This window comes from Diospyros lotus, unplaced genomic scaffold, assembly GCF_014633365.1.
Source record: "Diospyros lotus cultivar Yz01 unplaced genomic scaffold, ASM1463336v1 superscaf1, whole genome shotgun sequence".
Lineage (NCBI taxonomy): Eukaryota > Viridiplantae > Streptophyta > Magnoliopsida > Ericales > Ebenaceae > Diospyros > Diospyros lotus.
The window spans coordinates 6,514,773-6,537,310 of NW_026267104.1; the positions used below are offsets into that span (position 1 = coordinate 6,514,773).

Here is a 22,538-nt window from a genome sequence, read left to right on the forward strand (position 1 = left end):
ACTTAGTTATAAACTTATAATCTTATTAGAGGTGTGGGCTATGTGACACTTATTGGTTAAAAAAATAAAAATTTATTAATCTATAGATAAATAGATATACAGTGTAGTGATGATAGTTTTTTAGATGATATGTCAGCTCAGCAGGAGGCATTGTGAAATGGAAAATGGTATTTGTATAAAATGGTTGATAAATATATATTTAAATAACAAAAACACATCCCCATTAATTATAAATTTAATACTTGTATACTTGGTCATCTCGTCTCTCTTTTTTTCTCTCCTTTTCATGGTCATCTCCAACAATTCTCGCCTTGCCTCTCACCATTGTTGCCTTATTAATAAATCATTGTCATCGTTATCAACTCGCCCATCTCATTTATGCATCCTCGTCGTAGTTGCCGTCTCACCACCTTATGTCTCATTGATACATCTTCATTGTTGTTGCCTCATTGTTGTATTCTCATCACCTAGCCACTATTGTTGCTACCTCACACCAATTAGGCTTCATTAAGGATGAAGATAAGCGATAAAGCCCAATCGCTTCATCCTCAATGCAAATGAATCCCAAGCTCCATTCGTCGCAAAAAGAGAAGAAAGAGTAAAGAGGAGGCGACAAATAAGTGTAGATATAAATTTTAAAATAAAACTATATAGAAACTTTTATGTACATATAACACGTATTTAATAATTAAAATAAGATTATGTACATAAGTCTGTATATTTTATGTATTTAATTATTAATTATTTATATTATCATTTTACATGTATGTATAAAACTGTGTGTAAACCTGTATGTACGCATAATAAGGTCGTCGGAAATGTTATATTTTTGCTGGGTGGCTTAATTAATATATATAGGAATATGTTATATATGTCGTCGCCATGGTCCGCAGCTTAAGCCTCTGCAACTCCACAATCTACACAAAAACTCCCAACTTCACATGCTCATGCTCATGGAGCAAACTAATCTTTTCCATTTACGTATTCTTCTTGCCATATTATTGCTGCCACTGCGCATACCGGCGAGCAGTATCTCCGACGATCAAGCAACTCTTCTCAATTTGAAACGCAGAATGATGAACCGTGATAACGTTCTCTTCCAAAACTGGACGGCTGATCAATCTCCCGGGGTCTGTTCCTGGATGGGAGTTTCATGCACCTTCAATCCCAACAAAAGAGTTCAAGGCTTGAACCTTTCTGGAATGGGCCTACAGGGCACCATCCCCCCGGAGCTCGGGAGGCTCTCAGACCTAGTTCACCTCAACTTGAGCATCAACTCTCTGGAAGGGGATTTTCCCGTCGAGATCTGTAATCTTTTCGCATTGGAAACCTTGGATTTGTCGAAAAATAACCTCTCCGGCGGGATTCCTGAAGAGGTCGAACAACTCAAGGACCTGACTCATCTGTCCTTGGCGAACAATCAATTCAACGGCTTGATTCCGGAGAATATCAGCCATCTGGAGAATTTGGAGCTCCTAGATCTACGTTTTAACAATCTGTCCGGAGAGTTTCCCGGAAAGCCGCTAGAGCACCTGAACCTGACGTATCTCAACGTGTCGCATAATATATTGAAGGGGAAAGTTCCTTGCGGAGGAAATTTCACGAAGTTCCCGAAGGATGCTTTCGAGTCGAACGACCATTTGGATTGCCATTGCCCTCCTCTTTACAATGCCAGAAGGACCTCTCTTTTTGTGTGTGTTTTCATGGGGATTGCGATCGGTTTGCTCGCCCTGGGCTTCGCCTTCGTAGTGCTTAAGCGTGTCCGAGCCACAGTGGATTTTTACAAACAACTTCACCGAGCAACCAATGGATTCCATGAAAACAACAAACTCGAACCAGAAGGGAGGTTTGGTTCGGTGTACAAAGGGAGTCTGAGTCGCCCAAAAGATGAGGAAGAAGCAGCCCAAAAGGAAATTATTGTGGCAGTGAAGGTGTTCAAGCTGGAGGAAATTGAATTGAAAAATTTCGAAGCAGAGTCGAAGAGGCTGCAGGGGCTGGGTAGCCACCGGAATCTCACTCCGGTCATCGACAGTTGCTCGTTAACTTCTCTGGCTATGGTGATGGGCTGCGGAACTTACAGTGAGTTCAAAGCTTTGGTGATGAAGTTCATGCCACAAGGCAGCCTTGAGGGGTGCTTGCACTCGGGGAAGTGTTCCCAGCTGGATATCAAGCGGAGGTTGCAGATAATGATCGGTGTGGCTTCTGGATTGGAATATCTTCATGAAAGAGGATTGCTTCACGGCGATTTGAAGCCGAGCAATGTCCTGCTAGACGAGGGTATGGTCGCTCATCTCAGTGATTTTGGCATTACAAAGTCGGAGAAGACGAAGAAGCAGCAGCCTCCATCAGACGTGGAGCAGGATATGCAGCAGCCTCCTTCAGACGTGGAGCAGGATGATAGGCCTAAAAAACTGAACCCAACTGTGTATTCTGATCCAGGTTATGCTTCTGTTTCTGTTTCTGCTTCTTTATTTTTTTCTATTTTAATCCATGTGATGGTCCTTATGAAACACATTTATATCAATTATCATCTATCTCATAGCCCCTTTTCATAAGAAGATGATGTTAGATACTGACTCTTTAAGTGCTTCTTTGTGCAGAATATTGGCCGAAAACATCGGCAAAGTCAGATGTTTATAGTTTTGGGATTATGTTGATGGAAACATTCACGGGAAAAAAGCCCACTGATAAAATGAGAGATTGGGTAAAGGAGGCTTTGGCTAGAAGTACTGTTCATCAAGTTGTGGATGCAGGGTTGATAAGGGAAGGGGAAGAGGAATTTAAGGCAAAGGTGGTGGAGTGCGCGACATCCATCCTAATTCTGGCAGTGAAATGCTCCGAAGAAGTTGCTGCAGACAGGATGGATATCAAAGATGTGGTGTTCAGGCTCAAGACAATGGATAATGCTACATAGCCAATCTACCTGACAATGTGGTTGACAATGTACTCAAACACATCAATGATGATTTCCAAAACTCAACAGAGTGTCCTGTCCTTTTGTAGTAAGAATTGTGTAAATAAGTTTTGGGGGTGGGGGTTGTGTGCTTCTTAATTACTTCTAATCTAGAGAGTGTAGATTGTAATATCTAGAAAATATAAGATGGGGCATCAAATTAGATCTTTTCTGTCTCAACGTTTTATCATCACTATAGATATTTGCATCTTCACTTTCATGTTTGTTCTCACGGCTCTATTTGTTTGAATGTAAAATTTGTAGTGAAGTAATGATTTATAAAAAAAAAAAGGAAATATCATTGTTTATGTAAAAAATAAAGATAAATTGATAATTTTAATCCGACATTATTTAATCAAATATGGGACAATGTGGACTTCCATGAGAGAATGAATACTTTTTTTTTTCTTTTATAAGTACAAAGAATATTTAAATAAATCAAATATATAATTATAGAATTTGGTTAATGAAATTCAAATTATTGATCATAAATAATTCACTACAACATAATCAAATAAATTATAAATAAGTAATATTAAGTTGGAACCTATCGTAGTATTATTTGAATTTGGGACCAAAAGTATTTTAAATATCATTTATTATTTTAGTGATGTGTGGATTATTTCGTTATAATTTTTTATTTATATTTTGAATATTTGATCTCCCAATCTATTTTATTTTCATCGTATATTTGTGTTAATATTGTTATATAATTTTGTTTTATTGTAAGATAATGTTAATATATTAAAAATCTATAAAATATTATCCCAGTCTTACGTAAAAAAAATCACTTAATCTATCACTTTCTCAAAAGTAGAGAGAACATCAACTTTTTCATGAGAAGTGGGGGCAGCTTCAAAGACTCTTAAGCCCTATCGCTTGGATGAGATGAAAATGAAATGATCTGTACTTCAATTTAAAATATCTTACGAATATCATTTTCCAGGAAATGAATAATTCGCCCTTATTATATTAAGCCCAAACAATTAATTTTTGAATTTCTTGCAAATCATGTTTTTGGCCACCCAAAAAATAAGCTGAATTTGTGTAGATTTGAGATATAGAGTGAACTTCTTGGCTTCCTGTGGAAGAAATTAAAGAAAGCTAAGGAAGACCAGCAGGGAAAAGTTCAAAAAACAAAATCGCCTTTCAAGGTGGGAGATAAAAAGGTAAGCTTCAAATGCAAGAATTTTCTCAGAGTAATACTGATAGGAAAATTGAGTTCAGATCTGTATAGCTTTTACACATGAACATGTCCCTATTAGAGCATAAGAGAGTGGAAATTTAAAATACTAACTGACATCCATTCATTTTCATTCGAGTACTGTCCTTGTCAAGACAATTGCAGTTCAAAATAAACCCTACCTCATTTTTGCCGTTCAACTCAAGCTGGAAAATGGTTAGGCAAAAGGCATAAATATCTTCCCAACTTTGCCTTGAAGTCATTTAACCCCTCAACTTTAAATGGACTTCTTACACCTTTAAATTTTTAATTTTATAATAATTACACACCTCGACTTTAATTTTATAACAATTACACATCTCAACTTTTAATTTTATAACAACCACGTGCCTTTTCTCCAATCATAACACGTGACTTTCACGCATAATTGAGAAAGGTGCAATGGTTAAAATTTTCAACTTCTTTCTTTTTTCTCACCGCCAACGACCTCACTTTTGTCGCCGCTATCGCCGAACTCTTGCCATCCTCGTTGCCACCAATTAACCTCTCACTTTTCTCACCACCGACCAACCTCACCATTATCAACTAACCCCTCACCTTACTCGTCACCATCGACAAATCTTTTGCCTACCCTACTGCTAACCGACATCTTGCCTTCCTCGACCCGACCAACTTCTCACCTTATTCAGCCCTCTTTCCTCATCGCCAACCAACTCAGATCTCATCTTCCTTGCGACTGTGCTTCTTTTTCCTCATGAGGACAAACCGACCAACGTTTTACTTGCTACACAAATATCGCATGTCGTCAATTGGCCAATCTCTGGCCTTCCTCGTGTCGATCGACCGACCAACTGACCTCTATCACAACTGTGCTTCCCTTTCCTCACGCCAATGAATCAACCGACCACCATTGCGATTGTGCTTCCTCTTCCTCACGCCGACCAATCTCTCGCCTCCATTGTCGTCAACCCATCTCTAACCTCCTTTGTCCCCAACTGAGTTCTTGCCTCCCTCTCGTCGTCGACCCAATTGCATAACACATGTAACTCACACACACCCAATTGCAAAGTGAAAGGTGTGATTGTTCCAAAATTAAAAAATCAGAGGTGCAATAGGTATATTTAAAGTTGAGGGGACTAAATCACTCCGGCAAAGTTGGGGGCATATTTATGCCTTTTGCAAAAATGGTTATTTCACAAACAGATTTATCCAACGGAAATGCTTGTTTAAGGTTTTCACCTGCATATGAGCCCCACGTCCGCCGCATAGACAGATCTACGTAATTTAGAAACAAAAATTTATTTACAATCATAATAACCATCAAATATGGAAATGCGTGAAACAAGTTCAAAACAATAGCAAAGTACACGTGACAACCAAAAATAAGTTATCCTGAATCTCTTGGTACAGGCAATTAAAATCCAAGTTGCTACGCAATTGTAAGTCCAAAAGAGGGGGCAAAAGAACAAAGAGGTAATTAAAAGATAAATATGTAAACACATAGATGGCAATTAGAACTTCCAAATTGCATAATTGAAACCATAGGAGAAGAACCAAAACCCATATCCATCAAACAATACAACAAGAAAGAAAATAAAAAAAAAAAGAAATAATAAATAAATAATCGCAACCCCCAAGAAAACACGTTCTTAGGAATAGAAATCCTAACTCAAGGGGCATAAACCCTAGCATGATGGAAAACTGGTGGTGGCAAATGCTCTTAGGGCCTCAAGTCGCCAGGAAACATGAGTTTGTTTGTGTAGCATAGGAGAATGGAAATTTTAAAAAAAACAACTACACAACTCTTATCCAATTAGCATAACGGATGACTTTAATGCTTGGTTGAGAAGCGTACAATGGTTAAATTTGTCAACTTCTTCTTCCTTCTTCCTCGCCGCTGCTGCCACCGCTGACTTCTTGCTTTCCTTGTCGCCATCTACTAACCCTTCACTTTCCCCTCCGCCAAACAACCTCACTACCATTGACTAACCTCTCGCCTTCCATAGCCACCAATAGACCTTTTGCCTACCCTATTGGACTAGCATCTTGCCTTCCTCGACCCAACCAACCTCTCATCTTCCTCAACCCCATTTCCTCGTCACTGTCCAACCCAGATCTCTCCTTCCTTGTGATTGTGCTTCTTTTTCCTCATGCAGACAACCCGATCAACCTCTCACTTCCTACACAATTATTTCGTGTCACCAATCAGCCAATCTTTGGCCTCCTTGGCATCGATCAACTAACCTCCATCGCGACTATGCTTCCCCTTCCTCATGCCAATGAATCAACTGACCTCTATTGCGATTGTGCTTCCTCTTCCATCACGACTATGCTTCATCTTCCTCACGTCAACCAATCTCTCACCTCCATTATCGTCGGCCCACCTCTAGCCTCCCTCGTCGCCAACCGAGTTCTTGCCTCCCTCCTGTCGCCGACCCAATTGTATAACGCATGTAACTCAGGCACACCCAATTGCAAAGTGAGGGGTGTGATTGTGGGGCCGAGCAGTGAAGGCGTTTGTAATGGAACATCATCTAAAAAATATATATATATCATATATAACAAAAGGAAGACAATGAGCTTCATATGATCAAATACTTTAAAAAAGTGGTTATATTTGCAGCAAAAATAACTTATATACAACCAAAAATGAAGGGGAAAAAAACTTATATACTTTAACTATAAATCATACGTATAAAAAGTATTTATGTATAACTTTCCTTTATGGTTATTTTTCATTTTTATAATTAGAGCTTTTTTTTAGAATAAAATGATAGAGTTATCATTTCAAGCCAATCGAAAAGGTATAATTAGAGGTTCTAATTTTGCAAATGATTTAATGGATAAGTTTTGAGCACTGGATTACTTTTTAGGTATATGGTAATATTAGCCTTGCAAGGTGTATCTGTTCTGTTGTGGCTTTCTTCTACTACCCATATATTGCACGAAATTAAGTTCCTGCATTTCATCCAGAATCATCAAAGTGTCAACCAATGCCACTTATCAGCGAACAGCAAAGATCAATTAAGCTGACATGAAAAGTGGACTCTCTGAATTTCCTGTTAGCACAGCAATAAAATCCGACTATAGCAACAGCAACCACAACAATTGGAAGTTTCACAAACCCAACTAGCAGGCAGCAACAATATAGAAATATATCCGTATCTTGTAACAGCAAGAAGATTCAACACAAAATAATCGGAACGAGAGTCGAACTGAAGAGATATAGGAGGCTGGGAATTCAAGCCAGCAAGTCGCTAGAGTAGCAGATCTGAAAACGAAGAGAGTGATCGAAGCACGTCAGAAGTGATGTCCTGAAAGTAGATACGCCTTGTACCAGTTATAACAAGTTATGGCGTCTGCTTCACAGGATACAATGACCAATCCGGTGTTGGCGACCACAACGGTGGGCTCTAGCAGAACTATGAGGGACTGGCTCTCCGCGACCAAAACAACGAACAAGAGAAAGCAGCAAAATGGGCTTTCATGCCCAGACACTGAGGGAAACCGGTCTTATATAGGGTTTCGGACACGCTCCAATTGACGCCGGCATTAAACATCAGCATAAATATCCCATGTTTGAAGCAATCGAACAGTCGAAAAAATAATGGACAGAATCCCGCATGCCTGAAAATCAGACCGTCGCTGGGAAGAGGCAAAAAAATAAAAAAAAATAATAAATTTATTTTTTTATATAAAAATCTTTATATATAAAAAAATAATATAATCTTGAAAAAAGAAATTTTCCCTCAAAATTTGCATTAATGATTTGTAATTAATATTTATTATATTAATAATTTATATTTTATAATTTACATTAATAATTTAAATCTTTCAATTGCTTTGAAATAATAAGTAATAATAAAATTTCTCCTCAAAACTTACATTAATGATTTGTATTTTGTACTTATTACATTAATAATTTACATTTTGTAATTTGTATTTATAATTTAAATCGTTCAATTGTTTTGAAATTATATGTACTAATTATTGTAAAATTAATAATAAATAATTAAAATTAATAATAAATTTTAAATACACGAGTTTTTCAATTCTAATCATGGGTTTTCCAATACATTATTATGTGAATATTAAATATTTAATTAATCCGTCAATCAATCAAAAATAAATACTATTTATGAGGAATATGAATAAACACTTAAATTATTAATTAAGTCACAGAAAATTATTCATTTATATAAAATTCTATCTTTATATAATATAATATAAATATTTTTATATATATAAAAGTATGATAGTCTTGAAAAAAGATTTTTTTCCCCAAAATTTGCATTAATGATTTATAATTAATATTTATTACATTAATAATTTATATTTTGTAATTTAGATTAATAATTTAAATCTTTCAATTGCTTTGAAATAATAAGTAGTAATAAAATTTCTCCCAAAACTTGCTTTTACATTTAGTACTTATTGCATTAATAATCTATATTTTTTAATTTGTATTAATAATTTAAATCTTTCAATTGTTTTGAAATAATATGTACTAATTATTGTAAAATTAATAATAAATTTTAAATACATGAGTTTTTCAATGCTAATCATGAGTTTTCCAATACATTATTATGTGAATATTAAAAATTTAATTAATCTGTCAATCAATTAAAAATAAATATTATTTATGAGGAATATGAATAGACACTTAAATTACTAATTAAGTCACAAAAAATTATTTATTTATATAAAATTCTATCTTTATATAATATAATATAAATATTATATATTATAGTTGAATAGTATAATATATAGTAGAATAGCACGCAAATATTTCTTCCTTCCAAAAATCTGTCAAACTATTTTTTACATATAAAATTTGTATTAAACTTGCATGAATTTTTCAATGCTATTAATTAATCAAAAATAAATATTTTATGTTAGATCTTCTGATCAATTAATCTGTCAATCAATCAAAAATAAATATTATTTATGAAAAATATGAATAGACACTTAAAGTATTAACTAAGTTAAGAAAAATTATTCATTAAATAAAATCTTATCTTTGTATAATATAATCTTTATATATATAAAAGTATGATAGTCTTGAAAAAAGAAATTTTTTCCCAAAACTTGATTAATGATTTGTAATTAATATTTATTGCATTATATTATTTTTGTATAATATAATAATATATAATATATTATATTAAAGTATAATAGTTTACAAATTTTTGTTCCTTCCAAAAATCTGCAAAACTTTTTTTTGCTTCTAAAATTTGTATTAAATTTGCATGGGTTTTATGAGAAATATTAATAGACAACTTAAACTATTAATTAAGTTATAAAAAATTGTCTATTTATTTAAAATATTATCTTTATAACTTTATTCAATATATATTTATATAATATTAAAATATGATAGTCAAATAAAGTATTTTGTCAAGTGTCAATCAATGGTGAATTTTTTCTCTCAAAAATTTGTATTAAATCAAAGGTAGTGATTAATTAATTATTAATTATTTTAATAATTATATTATAGTATTGAAAAAGTGATATCTTAACAAATTCATAAAAAATGATTTAAGGTTGTCAAGTGTTAGGTTTTTTCAATGCTAATTAATATTTAAGGTATCACATTTTTAAGATTGTGAAAGAAATCAAAATTCTTACTTTAAAATTTTGTTATTATTGAAAAAACTTATTCTTACTCATATTTAAGAATTTTAATTTATATTTATAATTATAATATAATAAATAAAAAATAATAAACGTCTTTGAGTGAATATATTATATATTTTATAATATTTATTTATAAATAAATATAATATAATAAATAAAAAATTATAAATATTTTGTCAAGTGACCTACTTAATGTGTTAATTATTATTTAACACATTAAATGGCAGTACATTAAATTAAAAGTGTTCTTCATTAACATATTAAATAGTAAATAATTAATTAAACATAAATTTTGATAAATAATTAAGAATTAAAAAAAATTATAATTATCAATTCTATTAAAATTATTTAAAATAACAAGTTCATTTTTATATTTTTAAATTAAATTCTCCCGTGTATCACACGGGTTCACGACTAGTGTATATATAAATAGAACCAACCCATCCACCCGCCCGATCAAACGGCTGCTGCAGCTGTGACATGAGCCAAGGGATTCACCCACTCACAAAATCTTAGGATCCAAATTTAAATGAGGAACAAAAATATAAATACCCACTGTCATCTCTTTACGCAACTAATATGGGACACACAGTCACACCTACACACACTTGAATACACAACATTTCCCAATCGTCAGTCAATGTTTTTTAGGGATTTGATCGTCTCTTATTGTCTTGAGCTTCACCACCACATCTTTGATATCCATCCTTTCTTTAGCCGATTCTTCAGAGCATTTCAATGCCAGTTCCAGGATGGATGACGCGCACTTCACCTTTGCCTCAAATTCCTCTTCCCCTATCAACCTTGCATCCACAACTTGATGAACAGTACTGCTATCCAAGGCCTCTTTTACCCAATCTCTCAAGCTCAATTCCGGACCGAACATTTGATCAGTGGGCCTTTTCCTTGTAAATGTTTCCATCAATGTAATCCCAAAACTATAAACATCTGATCTTGTCGACACTGATCCTTCCGGTCTATATTCTGCATGAAGAACTAGGATTAACTTCTTGAAAAGAATGTTCATGAGAAAATAGATAGAAAAGCAGCCAGCATAAGTATTATTAAAGTGTAGTAAAAGATAGAAGCATAACCTGGAGCTGAGTACCCACTCGTGCCTAGGTTGCTGGTTTGAGCCACACTCTCCTCATCCTTGGAATAACTTGTAATGCCAAAATCACTCAAGTGTGCAACCATATCTTTGTCTAGCAGAACGTTGCTTGGTTTCAAATCACAGTGAAGCAATTGTTTATCGTGGAGATAATCCAGTCCAAGTGCTGCATCTATCATTATCCCTAACGTTTTCCCTATATCCAGGAAAGAGTCAAGAGAATAGAGCCACTTCTCAAGGCTGCCATTCAGCATGTACTCCAGTACCAAAGCTTTGAAATCAGTGTTAGAGCAAAAGCCAATGACCTTAGTAAGATTTTGATGGGCAATTTTGCACAGAATTTCACATTCTGCATCAAAATTCTTGAATGCAATACGCTGCAGATTGAACACCTTTATGGCCACGACTTTCCCTTTCAGAGTCCCTTTGTACACTGAACTAAACCTCCCTGTGCCTAGCAACTGTCTTTCATCGAATCCATTAGTAGCTCGTTCAATTTCTTGGTGTGTAATTCTTGAAGTTGGAAATTGATGTTTCCGTCGCCATCTGACCAGAAAAAACGCACAGCAAAGGACTACCATCAAAAGTGCAATCCCCAAGAAAACACACAGAAACAACAGCAAACTTTTTGTTCTGGTAAGGTGAAGACGACTGTCAGAGCAATTTGAGGACTTCGACCAAACGGGACTGCACAATCCTACATTTGCTAGAAAGCTATCTTGTCCAAACCCTCTGGATTCCCATTCTGGGTCAATTTTCCCACTCAAGCTATTACCTGATACGTTAAAAAAATGAAGAGAAGGTTGAAGCAGTGACATGGAAATCTTTCCAGTGAGATGATTATTGGACAGATCTAAGGACCACAAGTTTACAAGGTTGCCGAATGACTCTGGAATTTCTCCTATAAGATTATTACTTGCCAAGGAAAGATTAGCCAGGTTTTGCAGACCACCAATAGCGCTAGGAATATTGCCAGTGAAGGAGTTGGAGGACAAGTTAAATTCAGAGAGGTCTGTGAGTCTCCACAGACTTACTGGTATTTTGGATGTTAAATTGTTGGAGGCTAGATGAAGGGATTGTAAATATTTTTACTTAAAATATAAAATATTTTAAGTAAAAAAATATCTTTACTTAAAATATTTTATATTTTCCCACTTTTTGATGGTTCATATCTCAATTAACAAACACTCCTCCAGTGTAAATGATTTGTGAGCTACTAAGCATTTCCAATGAGTTTGCTCGTTACACACCCGAAAGATCGTAACTTCGGGCTATCATCGATAACCTAAAAATAAGAACACAATTAAGTAAAAATGAATGGAAGTCTACCTGTCAACATGTTGCCACCAAGAGCCAACTCCTGGAGCATGGTCAAGTTCCCAAACCCAGCGGGTATCTCTGACTCAAAGATGTTAAATGACAGCAACAAGCTCTGAAGCTTTGAGCATTCGGCTAAACTGGAAGGGAATTTGCCTACTAGCTGGTTCCATGACAGCCCAAGGAATTTAAGATTTGGAAGAGAACGACAGAGATCTTCAGGAAGCATGTCAGATAGGCTATTGTATGAAAAATCAATATGTTCCAGCGATGGGATGCCGTACATGATTCTTATATTACCCGTCAGCTGATTGAAGTGCATGTCCAAACTCTTCAGTTTTCTAAGATTGCCAATCTCTTGTGGAATGTCTCCATTTATTTGATTAAACGAGACGTTCAAATACTCCAAGTTTGGACTAAAAGAGGGGGAAGCTGGGAACCCTGCGAAATTGTTTCGGCCAAGGTTCAAGTACTGCACCTCGGGCAATTCTACCAACCATTCCGGAATCTCTCCACTGAATTGGTTGTGTTCAAAATTGATTAATTTCAACCGACGAAGATTAGCCATTTCGTCAGGAAGAGGGCCCTTGAAAGTGTTGTTGCTGATGTCGAGTCGGGTGAGCGAAGAGAGGTCCCCCAGCTTTGGGGGAATGGTACCTTGTAAGCGCATGTTTGGAATTTCCAGGGCTTCAACTCTTTGGGGGATGCTCTCACTGCAAGTAACTCCAACCCAGCTGCAAACTGATGAGGATGAGGATGAGGATGTGGTGGTCCAGTTTTTATCCAAGACATGTTGGGGATCGAACTCTACGCTTTCTTTAAGTTCTAGAAGAGCATATAGATCAGTATCGATGCCTTGTGCTGCTGAGCAGGTTGCTGGGATGTGCAGCAGCAGCAACAACAACATCATGACAACAAAGATATGGAAGCATTCCTCCATGGGCACGTGAGCTGCTGAGTTACAGGGAAGAAGTGGAGGAAAAGTGCAATACTAGTTGCTTAATAAGGCATTTGCACAGAACAGAGACATTTGAAGGGCAGCCACATCGCTTTCACCGCTTATAAGCTCTGTTTTTAGTTTATAGGTTATACAGCTTATTTAGAGGCCGTTTGGCTTACCCTTTTTTTTTTATATATATATATAGCTTTTAAGTTATTTAATTTTTAAATTAAAATTAAGTAAAGATTAAATTGATAATATATTTAAATGAATATATTTTTAATTTATGAATTAATAGTTATATGTTGGATTTGAAAGTGTTGATAAATTATTAAAATTTGATAAAAAAAATTTAAATAGACATGATATTTAATGATGTAATTTTTTATTATTAAATGTTAATAAATTATTAAAAATATATTAATATAATATTATTATATATATTATATATATATATATATATACATACATACATACATACGCGTAGCAAATAGGGGCAACCGGCGATGGAGTGATGGGGGCAGCGGTCGATAACGCAGCGACCGGTGGGGGCAATGGCCTTAGCTTATCTCATAAATGTAATAATATTAGTCTGGTATGATTTGATTCAGACGTCCTTTTCACCATTTATTTTTCTTTCTCTTATATTATCCTCTCTTTTTTTTTCTAAAAGATTGGACAAGGAGCAGGTGGTGTAGTGTGATGTGGTTTTCGTGTGTATGGGGGGAGAAAGTGTGTGTGTGTGTGTATGGGGGAAGGGGGGTCGGCCATGGTTTTCCCTAAACTTTTGCATTAATGTTTGGGGCTGGGGTCTCAGATGGACACACTTCCGTCGATAAAAGATCGCTTTAATGTGGTGAAGACTGAAGACAAGGGCTGGGTCAGTAGGGGTTCTGATGGGCCTCTGTTTTGTCCGGATATTTGCACAGTGGAGTGGAGTGGGATTTCCTAATCTTTAAAGATTAGGAAGAGAGGGCTCTTAACCTTCTCTTCTTAATCTTTATTTCCCGTGAAAGACTCCATGATTTCTTGTATATTATCACTTTCCTTACTTTAACTCAGCATCTAGCCTTACTTGTTGAATTATTATTCATTGGGTTTAATTTAAATTAAATCCAGGACTTCTAGAATTTTATTTGTTGTGAGTTTACGGGGGTTTGTATCGCCCTCATTCCTTTGGGAATGATACTGAACCAGTTTGGGAACTAGGTTCCTAGACGTGCGGGTTTATGTACGATTTTATCGGGTTTATTTACAGTTTTTCTCGGATTTATTTATGTTACAGTTAGAGCTATCGAGCAGTAGGGCAGGGGTCGGTTGTTGGTGATATTGGGGTGGACTATTGTACGACCCTGAAGTGGACCGTCGGGTAGACACTCCTAGTCACTGACCGTTGACCGGTGCCGAGCACTGCTGACTAGCTCTGCCAGTATGTGATTTACTGCACGTTTAGATTTATTATATCGTTGTCCATGATTTGATATGCACATGAGTACGGGTTGCATATTGGGATATTCATTTATTGAGTATGCTTGGACACGGACATGCTAGCTTGGTTAGGTTGCATCCAGCACGGGCATATGCATCGGGTGTGATTTACTATGTGGGTGGAGCCTAGCCTGATGCCTGGATGTATGGGCGTCGGTGTATCACGTTGATGCTCATTACGCCATTGCATTTTATATGCATTGCATGGTTACTGGTAGTGATTAGTTTTCGGATGGGAGTACCGTTCCGAGGGAGCCTCTAGCTCGGCTGTCGAGAGTACCGACAGGGATACGGGTGTCGGGAGTACCGACATGGACGGGTGACGGGAGTACCGACCCGGGATGGCGCACGCAGAATGCTGGAGGTATTAGTTACCGTCCAGGGCAACGACAGGTTGGTATGGGACTTGGGTGCCAAGTGTCTTATGTGGGCCCCAAGGACCGGTATGTGCTTTTATTTTGTTATGCTATTGAGCTGTTGTGTTGTAGCGTCTCATGGCTTGTGTGTACCTGGGGGTTTATTCTGGGGTGAGATTTCTGGCTTTGTGCAGCCTTCAGCCTCTCTTTTCTTATGCTTGCTGAGTCTCTCGACTCACCTTGTTTTTCCATCATTCCAGGTAGTGGTAGCGTGGGCCATGGCAAGAGAGTCATCTCTTAGCGGCAGAGTCGGTATGGTGTACAGGCAGTCCCGTCAATCCCGGTCAACTCTGATGGTTGAGTAGAATTTACTCTGTTATTCTTACTGTGCCAGGTTATTCCTCGAGTCTTGTGTATGTTGGCACAGGAGTCTGTATTCATTTAATTACCATGTGACTGCTGTGATAGCGGGGTACCCGTAGTGCATGCATGTGTTTAGCTTCGCTTCCGTTGCTCTCATTTTTAAGTATGCATGCCAGGGTGGTTTTGGTCTTGTGTTCATTCTTTTTCTCCTTCCGTAAGTGTTCATGTTTGGGTAGTCTGGGTGGTTGGGGATATCCGGGCGGAGGTGCTTACAGAGAGAGCGTGTGGGGGGGGGTCGGCCGCCATGGCCGACCCAACAGTATGTGTGTGTGTATATATATGTATGTGTGTATACCTAGCAACATGTGTGTATATAAAATTATATATGTATGTGTTTGTATGTGTGGCATAGAGAAGGAAAAAGACGAGACGGAGGCTGGTGGTAGGGGAAGAAAGTGATTGTGGGATGTGGGAGGGATAAAATAGAGACTTTAAAATTGATCGTGGGATGTGGGAGGAGTAAAATAGAGACTTTAAAATTAATGCGAAATTTGATACATTGCGGACTGTGAAGAGCAAAAACACCGGGTGCCAATAGAATTTCTCTAAACTTTTGCATTAATGTTTGGGGCTGGGGTCTCAGATGGACACACTTCCGTCGATAAAAGATCGCTTTAATGTGGTGAAGACTGAAGACAAGGGCTGGGTTAGTAGGGGTTCTGGTGGGCCGGATATTTGCACAGTGGAGTGGAGTGGGATTTGATTTAGACGTCCTTTTCACCATTTATTTTTGTCATATATTATCCTCTCTGTTTTTTCTAAAAGATTGGACATGGAGCAGGTGGTATGGTGTGGTGGAGTCAGAACCAGAATGAGAATCCAAAGATAATGAAGGAAGGGGTTGGGGTCAGGTTACAGATCATGTATTAATTAATATTTCTTTAAGCCTATGTCAGTAGGGATAAAACCCTAATAAACTTTTGCATTAATTAATGTTTGGGGCTGATCGAAACAAAGTCATATACAAGTCAAGACGACCAAATTAAATTAATAATTTTAATGTTATTGTGGCAAACCACTCGGATTAGTTTACCCCAAATGGCCAAGCTCAAAGACAAAAACTGCACGTGAATCGAGGAAAAACTGTTGAGGTAACAATTGAATGGTGTTCAGAGTCTGGTCATTTTCATACGGCTCCTCAATCAATAATAAATATGTGTTGTACATTCTACTCATTTTAAAAATTAATATGAGAGAAAAGCTAAACAAAATCCACTTAAATTAAATTAATAGTTAAATTTAGATGATGATAAAATTAAAATTAAAATATAAATATAAAGTGTTTCTTATCCCAAAACTTCCATTATCATAGTCTAGTTGAGTTGGCCAAATTATCATTCAATCATAGAATAGCATATCTCATGTGATGGGTGGGTGAGTACATTGCAAGAGCAGCGTACGTAAGATAGTTGCGGTAACGTTCTTAATTTTGAAAGCAAACATCTAACTTTATAAAGATGATGATGGGGAATGAGGCTTATTTATTTACATAGTTTAATTATACAAATAAAAATATAATCAAACTTTAATTTTTTTTAACATATTATGAGAATTTCGTGTATCACGTGGAGTCTGGAGAGACAGAGGGAGAAGGGGCAGTACAATTTTACTGCCTTTAAATATTAAATTAGCTAACAAACATGCATCATATATATATATATATATATAACAACTCTTATTTAATTTTTTTACCAATCTTTTGTTATTTTTTGTGTAAATTTCTGTTAACAAAGCCTTCATGTCAAGTCAACATGACCAAATTAAGCCAATTATTTCAGCATCATCGTCAATACTCATTTATTCTAAAGGTCACAGTTGAAAGGACACACCACCTTTTAAAAAAGTAGAAAAGACCGCGTAACAAACTAATGAAAAGAGAAAAACTTTCCAAACTACTAATAATGGAAAACTTAAAAATGAATTAGGAACTTGATAATTGAATATATATATATATATATATGTTTGCATCTTCATCCTTTTAGTATAAATTATAAAAGAAAAAACTAAAAAAAAAAAAAAAGGAGAGACAGAGAGGGGGTAAAATCACGAATTAATAATTAGCTTTAATAATATGGTACAAAATCAAGACTAAGTGGAATTGAATTGAAGTGTTATCCAGGGCTTCCATCTTCACATATATATATATATATATATAGTTCATTACCCAAGCAACTACTTTGAAATATTATTATTATTATTATTTCTGCAAACTTCCTTTACTTCAATAATTTTTTTATAGTAAAGTTATCTGACATAGATTGTAATTGGGTAATGATAAATTAATATTTGTACTAATAAATTATGGATTCGATTTCATGTCCTATACAGTAAAACAAAATTTTCACTTGTAATTTATCTCTTTTATCAAAATTGAGAACACGAACATTGAACACCACATAAAAATGATAATTTTAAGACTAGACGAACATCTTCTATACAATATGTATAGATGATCGTGATTGATCTGTCAATTTTTAAGTCTAAACCATAATTACTTCTTCTAGCTTAGTGGCACTACTGGGATGCTTGTTAATACCTCACTATTCTTTTTTCTAATATATGATTAAAAAAAACTTTTAAAAATAATAATATAATAATATAGCTTTTAAAATATTTATTTTTCTAATATAATATAACCAGCTAATTAATAACCTTATAACACACACACACATATATATATATATATGATTATCCATCTTACTTAGTTATAAACTAATAATCTTATTAGAGGTGTGGGCTATGTGACACTTTATTTGTAAAAAAAATAAAAATTTATTAATCTGTAGATAAATTGATATAGAGTGTAGTGATGATAGTTTTTTAGATGATATGTCAGCAAGAGGTATTGTGAAATGGAAAATGGTATTTGTTCAAAATGGTTGATATATATATATATTTAAATGACAAAAACACCTCTCGATTAATTATAAATTTAACACTTCTATATTTGGTCATCTTGTCTCTCTTTTCTCTCTCATTTCCATAATCGTCTTCAGCAATCCTCGCATTGCCTCTCACCATTGTTGTCTTATTAATGCATCCTTGTCGTCGTTGTCACCTCGCCTACCTCATCGATGCATCCTCATCGTAGTTGTCGCCTCGTCACCTCATGCACCTCGTTGATACATCTTTGTTATTATTGTTGCCTCGTTGCTGCATTTTCATCATCTGGCTGTTGCCGCTGTTGTCTCGCACCAATTAGGCTTCATCAAGGATGAAGATGAGTGATAAAGCCCAATTGTTTTATCCCAAATGCAAGTGAATCCCAGGCTTCATCCATCGCAAAAAGAGTAGAAAGAGTAGAGAAGAGACAATAAATAAGTATAGATATAAATTTGAAAATAAATTTAAAATAAGAATATATATAAACTTTTATGTACATATAACACGTATTTAATAATTAAAATAAGATTATGTACATAAGTCTGTATATTTTATGTATTTAATTATTAATTATTTATATTATCATTTTACATGTATGTATAAAACTGTGTGTAAACCTGTCTGTACGCATAATGCGGTCGTCGGAAATGTTATATTTTTGCTGGGTGGCTTAATTAATATATATAGGAATATGTTATATATGTCGTCGCCATGGTCCGCAGCTTAAGCCTCTGCAACTCCACAATCTACACAAAATCTCCCAACTTCACATGCTCATGCTCATGCTCATGGAGCAAACTAATCTTTTCCATTTACGTATTCTTCTTGCCATATTATTGCTGCCACTGCGCATTCCGGCGAGCAGTATCTCCGACGATCAAGCAACTCTTTTCAATTTGAAACACGCAATGATGAACCCTGATCACGCTATCTTCAAAAACTGGACCGCCGATCAATCTCCCGGGGTCTGTTCCTGGATGGGAGTTTCATGCATCTACAATCCCGACAAAAGAGTTCAAGGCTTGAACCTTTCTGGAATGGGCCTACAGGGCACCATCCCTCCGGAGCTCCGGAGGCTCTCAAAACTAGTTCACCTCAACTTGAGCATCAACTCTCTGGAAGGGGATTTTCCAGTCGAGATCTGTAATCTTTCCGTATTGGAAACCTTGGATTTGTCGAAAAATAACCTCTCCGGCTGGATTCCTGAAGAGGTCGAACAACTCAAGAACCTGACTCGTCTGTCCTTGGCGAACAATCAATTCTACGGCTCGATTCCGGAGAATATCAGCCATCTGAAGAATTTGGAGCTCCTAGATCTACGTTTTAACAATCTGTCCGGAGAGTTTCCCGGAACGCTGCTATCGCACCTGAACCTGACGTATTTCAACGTGTCGAATAATAAATTGAAGGGGAAAGTTCCTTGCGGAGGAAATTTCACGAAGTTCCGGAAGGATGCTTTCGAGCCGAACGACCATTTGGATTGCCATTGCCCTCCTCTTTACAATGCCAGAAGGACCTCTCTTTTTGTGTGTGTTTTCATGGGGATTGCGATCGGTTTGCTCGCCCTGGGCTTCGCCTTCGTGGTGCTTAAGCGTGTCCTAGCTGCAGTGAATTCATACAAACAACTTCACCAAGCAACCAATGGATTCCATGAAAGCAACAAACTCAAACCAGAAGGGAAGTTTGGTTCGGTGTACAAAGCGAGTCTGAGTCGCCCAAAAGATGAGGAAGAAGCAGCCCAAAAGGAAATTATTGTGGCAGTGAAGGTGTTCAAGCTGGAGGAAATTGAATTGAAAAATTTCGAAGCAGAGTCGAAGAGGCTGCGGGGGCTGGGTAGCCCTCCGAATCTCACTCCGGTCATCGACAGATGCTCGTTAACTTCTCTGGCTATGGTGATGGGCCGCGGAACTTACAGTGAGTTCAAAGCTTTGGTGATGAAGTTCATGGCAGAAGGCAGCCTTGAGGGGTGCTTGCACTCGGGGAAGTGTTCCCAGCTGGATATCAAGCGGAGGTTGCAGATAATGATCGGTGTGGCTTCTGGATTGGAATATCTTCATGAAAGAGGATTGCTTCACGGCGATTTGAAGCCGAGCAATGTCCTGCTAGACGAGGATATGGTCGCTCATCTCAGTGATTTTGGCATTACAAAGTCGGAGAAGCAGCAGCCTCCTTCAGACGTGGAGCAGGATGCTAGGCCTAAAAAATTGCACCCAACTGTGTATTCTGATCCAGGTTATGCTTCTGTTTCCGCTTCTTTATTTTTTTCTATTTTAATACATGTGATGGTCCTTATCAAAGACACTCATATCAATTATCTTCATTTATTATCATCTCATACCCCCCTTTTCATAAGAAGATGATGTTAGATACTGAGTCTTTAAGTGCTTCTTTGTGCAGAAAATTGGCCGAAAACATCGGCAAAGTCAGATGTTTATAGTTTTGGGATTATGTTGATGGAAACATTCACCGGAAAAAAGCCCACTGATAAAATGAGAGATTGGGTAAAGGAGGCTTTGGATAGCAGTACTGTTTATCAAGTTGTGGATGCAGGGTTGATAAGGGAAGGGGAAGAGGAATTTAAGGCAAAGGTGGAGTGCGCGACATCCATCCTAATACTGGCAGTGAAATGCTCTGAAGAAGTGGCTGCAGATAGGATGGATATCAAAGATGTGGTGCACAAGCTCGAGAAAATACGAGATGAACCATTACGTCAAACACATCGATGATGATTTCCAAAACTCAACAGTGTCCCGTCCTTTTGTAGTAAGAACTGTGTAAATAAGTTTGGGTGGGGGGGGGGGGGGGGGGGTTGTGTACTTCTACTTAGTTACTGCTAATCTAGAGAGTGTAGGTTGTAGTGCCTGGAAGGCATAAAATTGCATCAAATTAGATCTTCTCTGTCTTAACATTTTATCATCATTATAGATATTTACATATTCATCTTCATATTTGTTCTCACGACTCTATTTGTTTGAATGTAAAATTTGTAGTGAAGTAATGATTTATAAAAAAAAAAAAAAAGAAATATCATTGTTCATGTAAAAAATAAAGATAAATTGATAATTTTGACATTTTAATCCGACACTATTTAATCAAACATGTGACAATGTGGACTTCTATAAGAGAATGAATAGTTTTTTTTTTCTTTTATAAGTACAAAGAACATTTAAATAAATCAAATATATAATTATAGAATTTGGTTAATGAAATTCAAATTACTGATCATAAATAATTCACTACAACATAATCAAATAAATTATAAATAAGTAATATTAAGTTGGAACCTATCGTAGTATTATTTGAATTTGGGACCAAAAGTATTTTAAATATCATTTATTATTTTAGTGATGTGTGGATTATTTCGTTATAATTTTTTATTTATATTTTGAATATTTGATCTCTCGATCTATTTTATTTTCATCGTATATTTGTGTTAATATTGTTATATAATTTTGTTTTATTGTAAGATAATGTTAATATATTAAAAATCTATAAAATATAATGCAAGACATGATAATGATCTAATATCCCAGTCTTACGTAAAAAAATCACTTAATCTATCACTTTCTCAAAAGTAGGGAGAACATCAACTTTTTCATGGAAAGTGGGGGCAGCTTCAAAGACTCTTAAGCCCTATCGCTTGGATGAGATGAAAATGAAATGATCTATACCTAAATTTAAAATATCTTACGAATATCATTTCCCAGGACATGAATAATTCGCCTTTATTATATTAAGCCCAAACAATTAAATTTTGAATTTCTTGCAAATCATGTTTTTGGCCACCCAAAAAATAAGCTGAATTTGTGTAGATTTGAGATATAGAGTGAAAATCGCCTATATCTCAGAAAACAAAATCGCCTTTCAAGGTGGGAGGTAAAAAGGTAAGCTTCAAATGCAAGAATTTTCTCAGAGTAATACTGATAGGAAAATTGAGTTCAGATGTGTGTAGCTTTTACACACGAACATGTCCCTATTAGACCATAGGAGAGTGGAAATTTAAATTACTAACTGACATCCATTCATTTTCATTCGAGTACTGTCCTGTCCTTGTCAAGACAATTGCAGTTCAAAATAAACCCTACCTCATTTCTGCCGTTCAACTCAAGCTGGAAAATGGTTAGGCAAAAGGCATAAATATCTCCCCCAACTTTGCCTTGCAGTCATTTAACCCCTCAACTTTAAATGGACTTCTTACACCTTTAAATTTTTAATTTTATAACAATTACACATCTCAACTTTAATTT

The 22,538-nt window shown here is 35.9% G+C and overlaps 3 protein-coding genes across 4 annotated transcripts in view; 1 reads left to right on the forward strand and 2 right to left on the reverse strand.

The window, feature by feature from the left end:
• LOC127793007 (probable LRR receptor-like serine/threonine-protein kinase At3g47570) overlaps window positions 1-11,430 on the reverse strand; it is a 62,819-nt gene extending 51,389 nt beyond the window's left edge. Inside the window, exon 1 of the mRNA XM_052323737.1 lies at window positions 11,277-11,430. The gene's annotated coding sequence lies outside the window, so the exon portion shown is untranslated. The remainder of the gene's footprint in view (window positions 1-11,276) is intronic.
• LOC127792999 (receptor kinase-like protein Xa21) overlaps window positions 1-13,227 on the reverse strand; it is a 33,531-nt gene extending 20,304 nt beyond the window's left edge. The window contains exon 1 of the mRNA XM_052323727.1: window positions 12,214-13,227. Within this exon, the coding sequence (XP_052179687.1) occupies window positions 12,214-13,141 (928 nt within the window). The 5' untranslated portion in view covers window positions 13,142-13,227. The remainder of the gene's footprint in view (window positions 1-12,213) is intronic.
• On the forward strand, window positions 846-21,092 carry LOC127793002 (LRR receptor-like serine/threonine-protein kinase SIK1). Of its 2 annotated transcripts, XM_052323732.1 has the most exons (3): window positions 846-2,340; window positions 20,458-20,523; window positions 20,689-21,092. In XM_052323732.1, the coding sequence occupies exons 1-3, from the start codon at window positions 942-944 to the stop codon at window positions 21,015-21,017; spliced, it is 1,794 nt and encodes a 597-aa protein (XP_052179692.1). In that variant the 5' UTR covers window positions 846-941; the 3' UTR covers window positions 21,018-21,092. The 2 variants fall into 2 exon arrangements, with proteins under 2 accessions (XP_052179692.1, XP_052179691.1); XM_052323731.1 differs by lacking the exons at window positions 20,458-20,523; window positions 20,689-21,092 and adding an exon at window positions 2,601-3,116 and having other exon boundaries at window positions 858-2,439.
• Window positions 21,093-22,538: the final 1,446 nt, after the last annotated feature.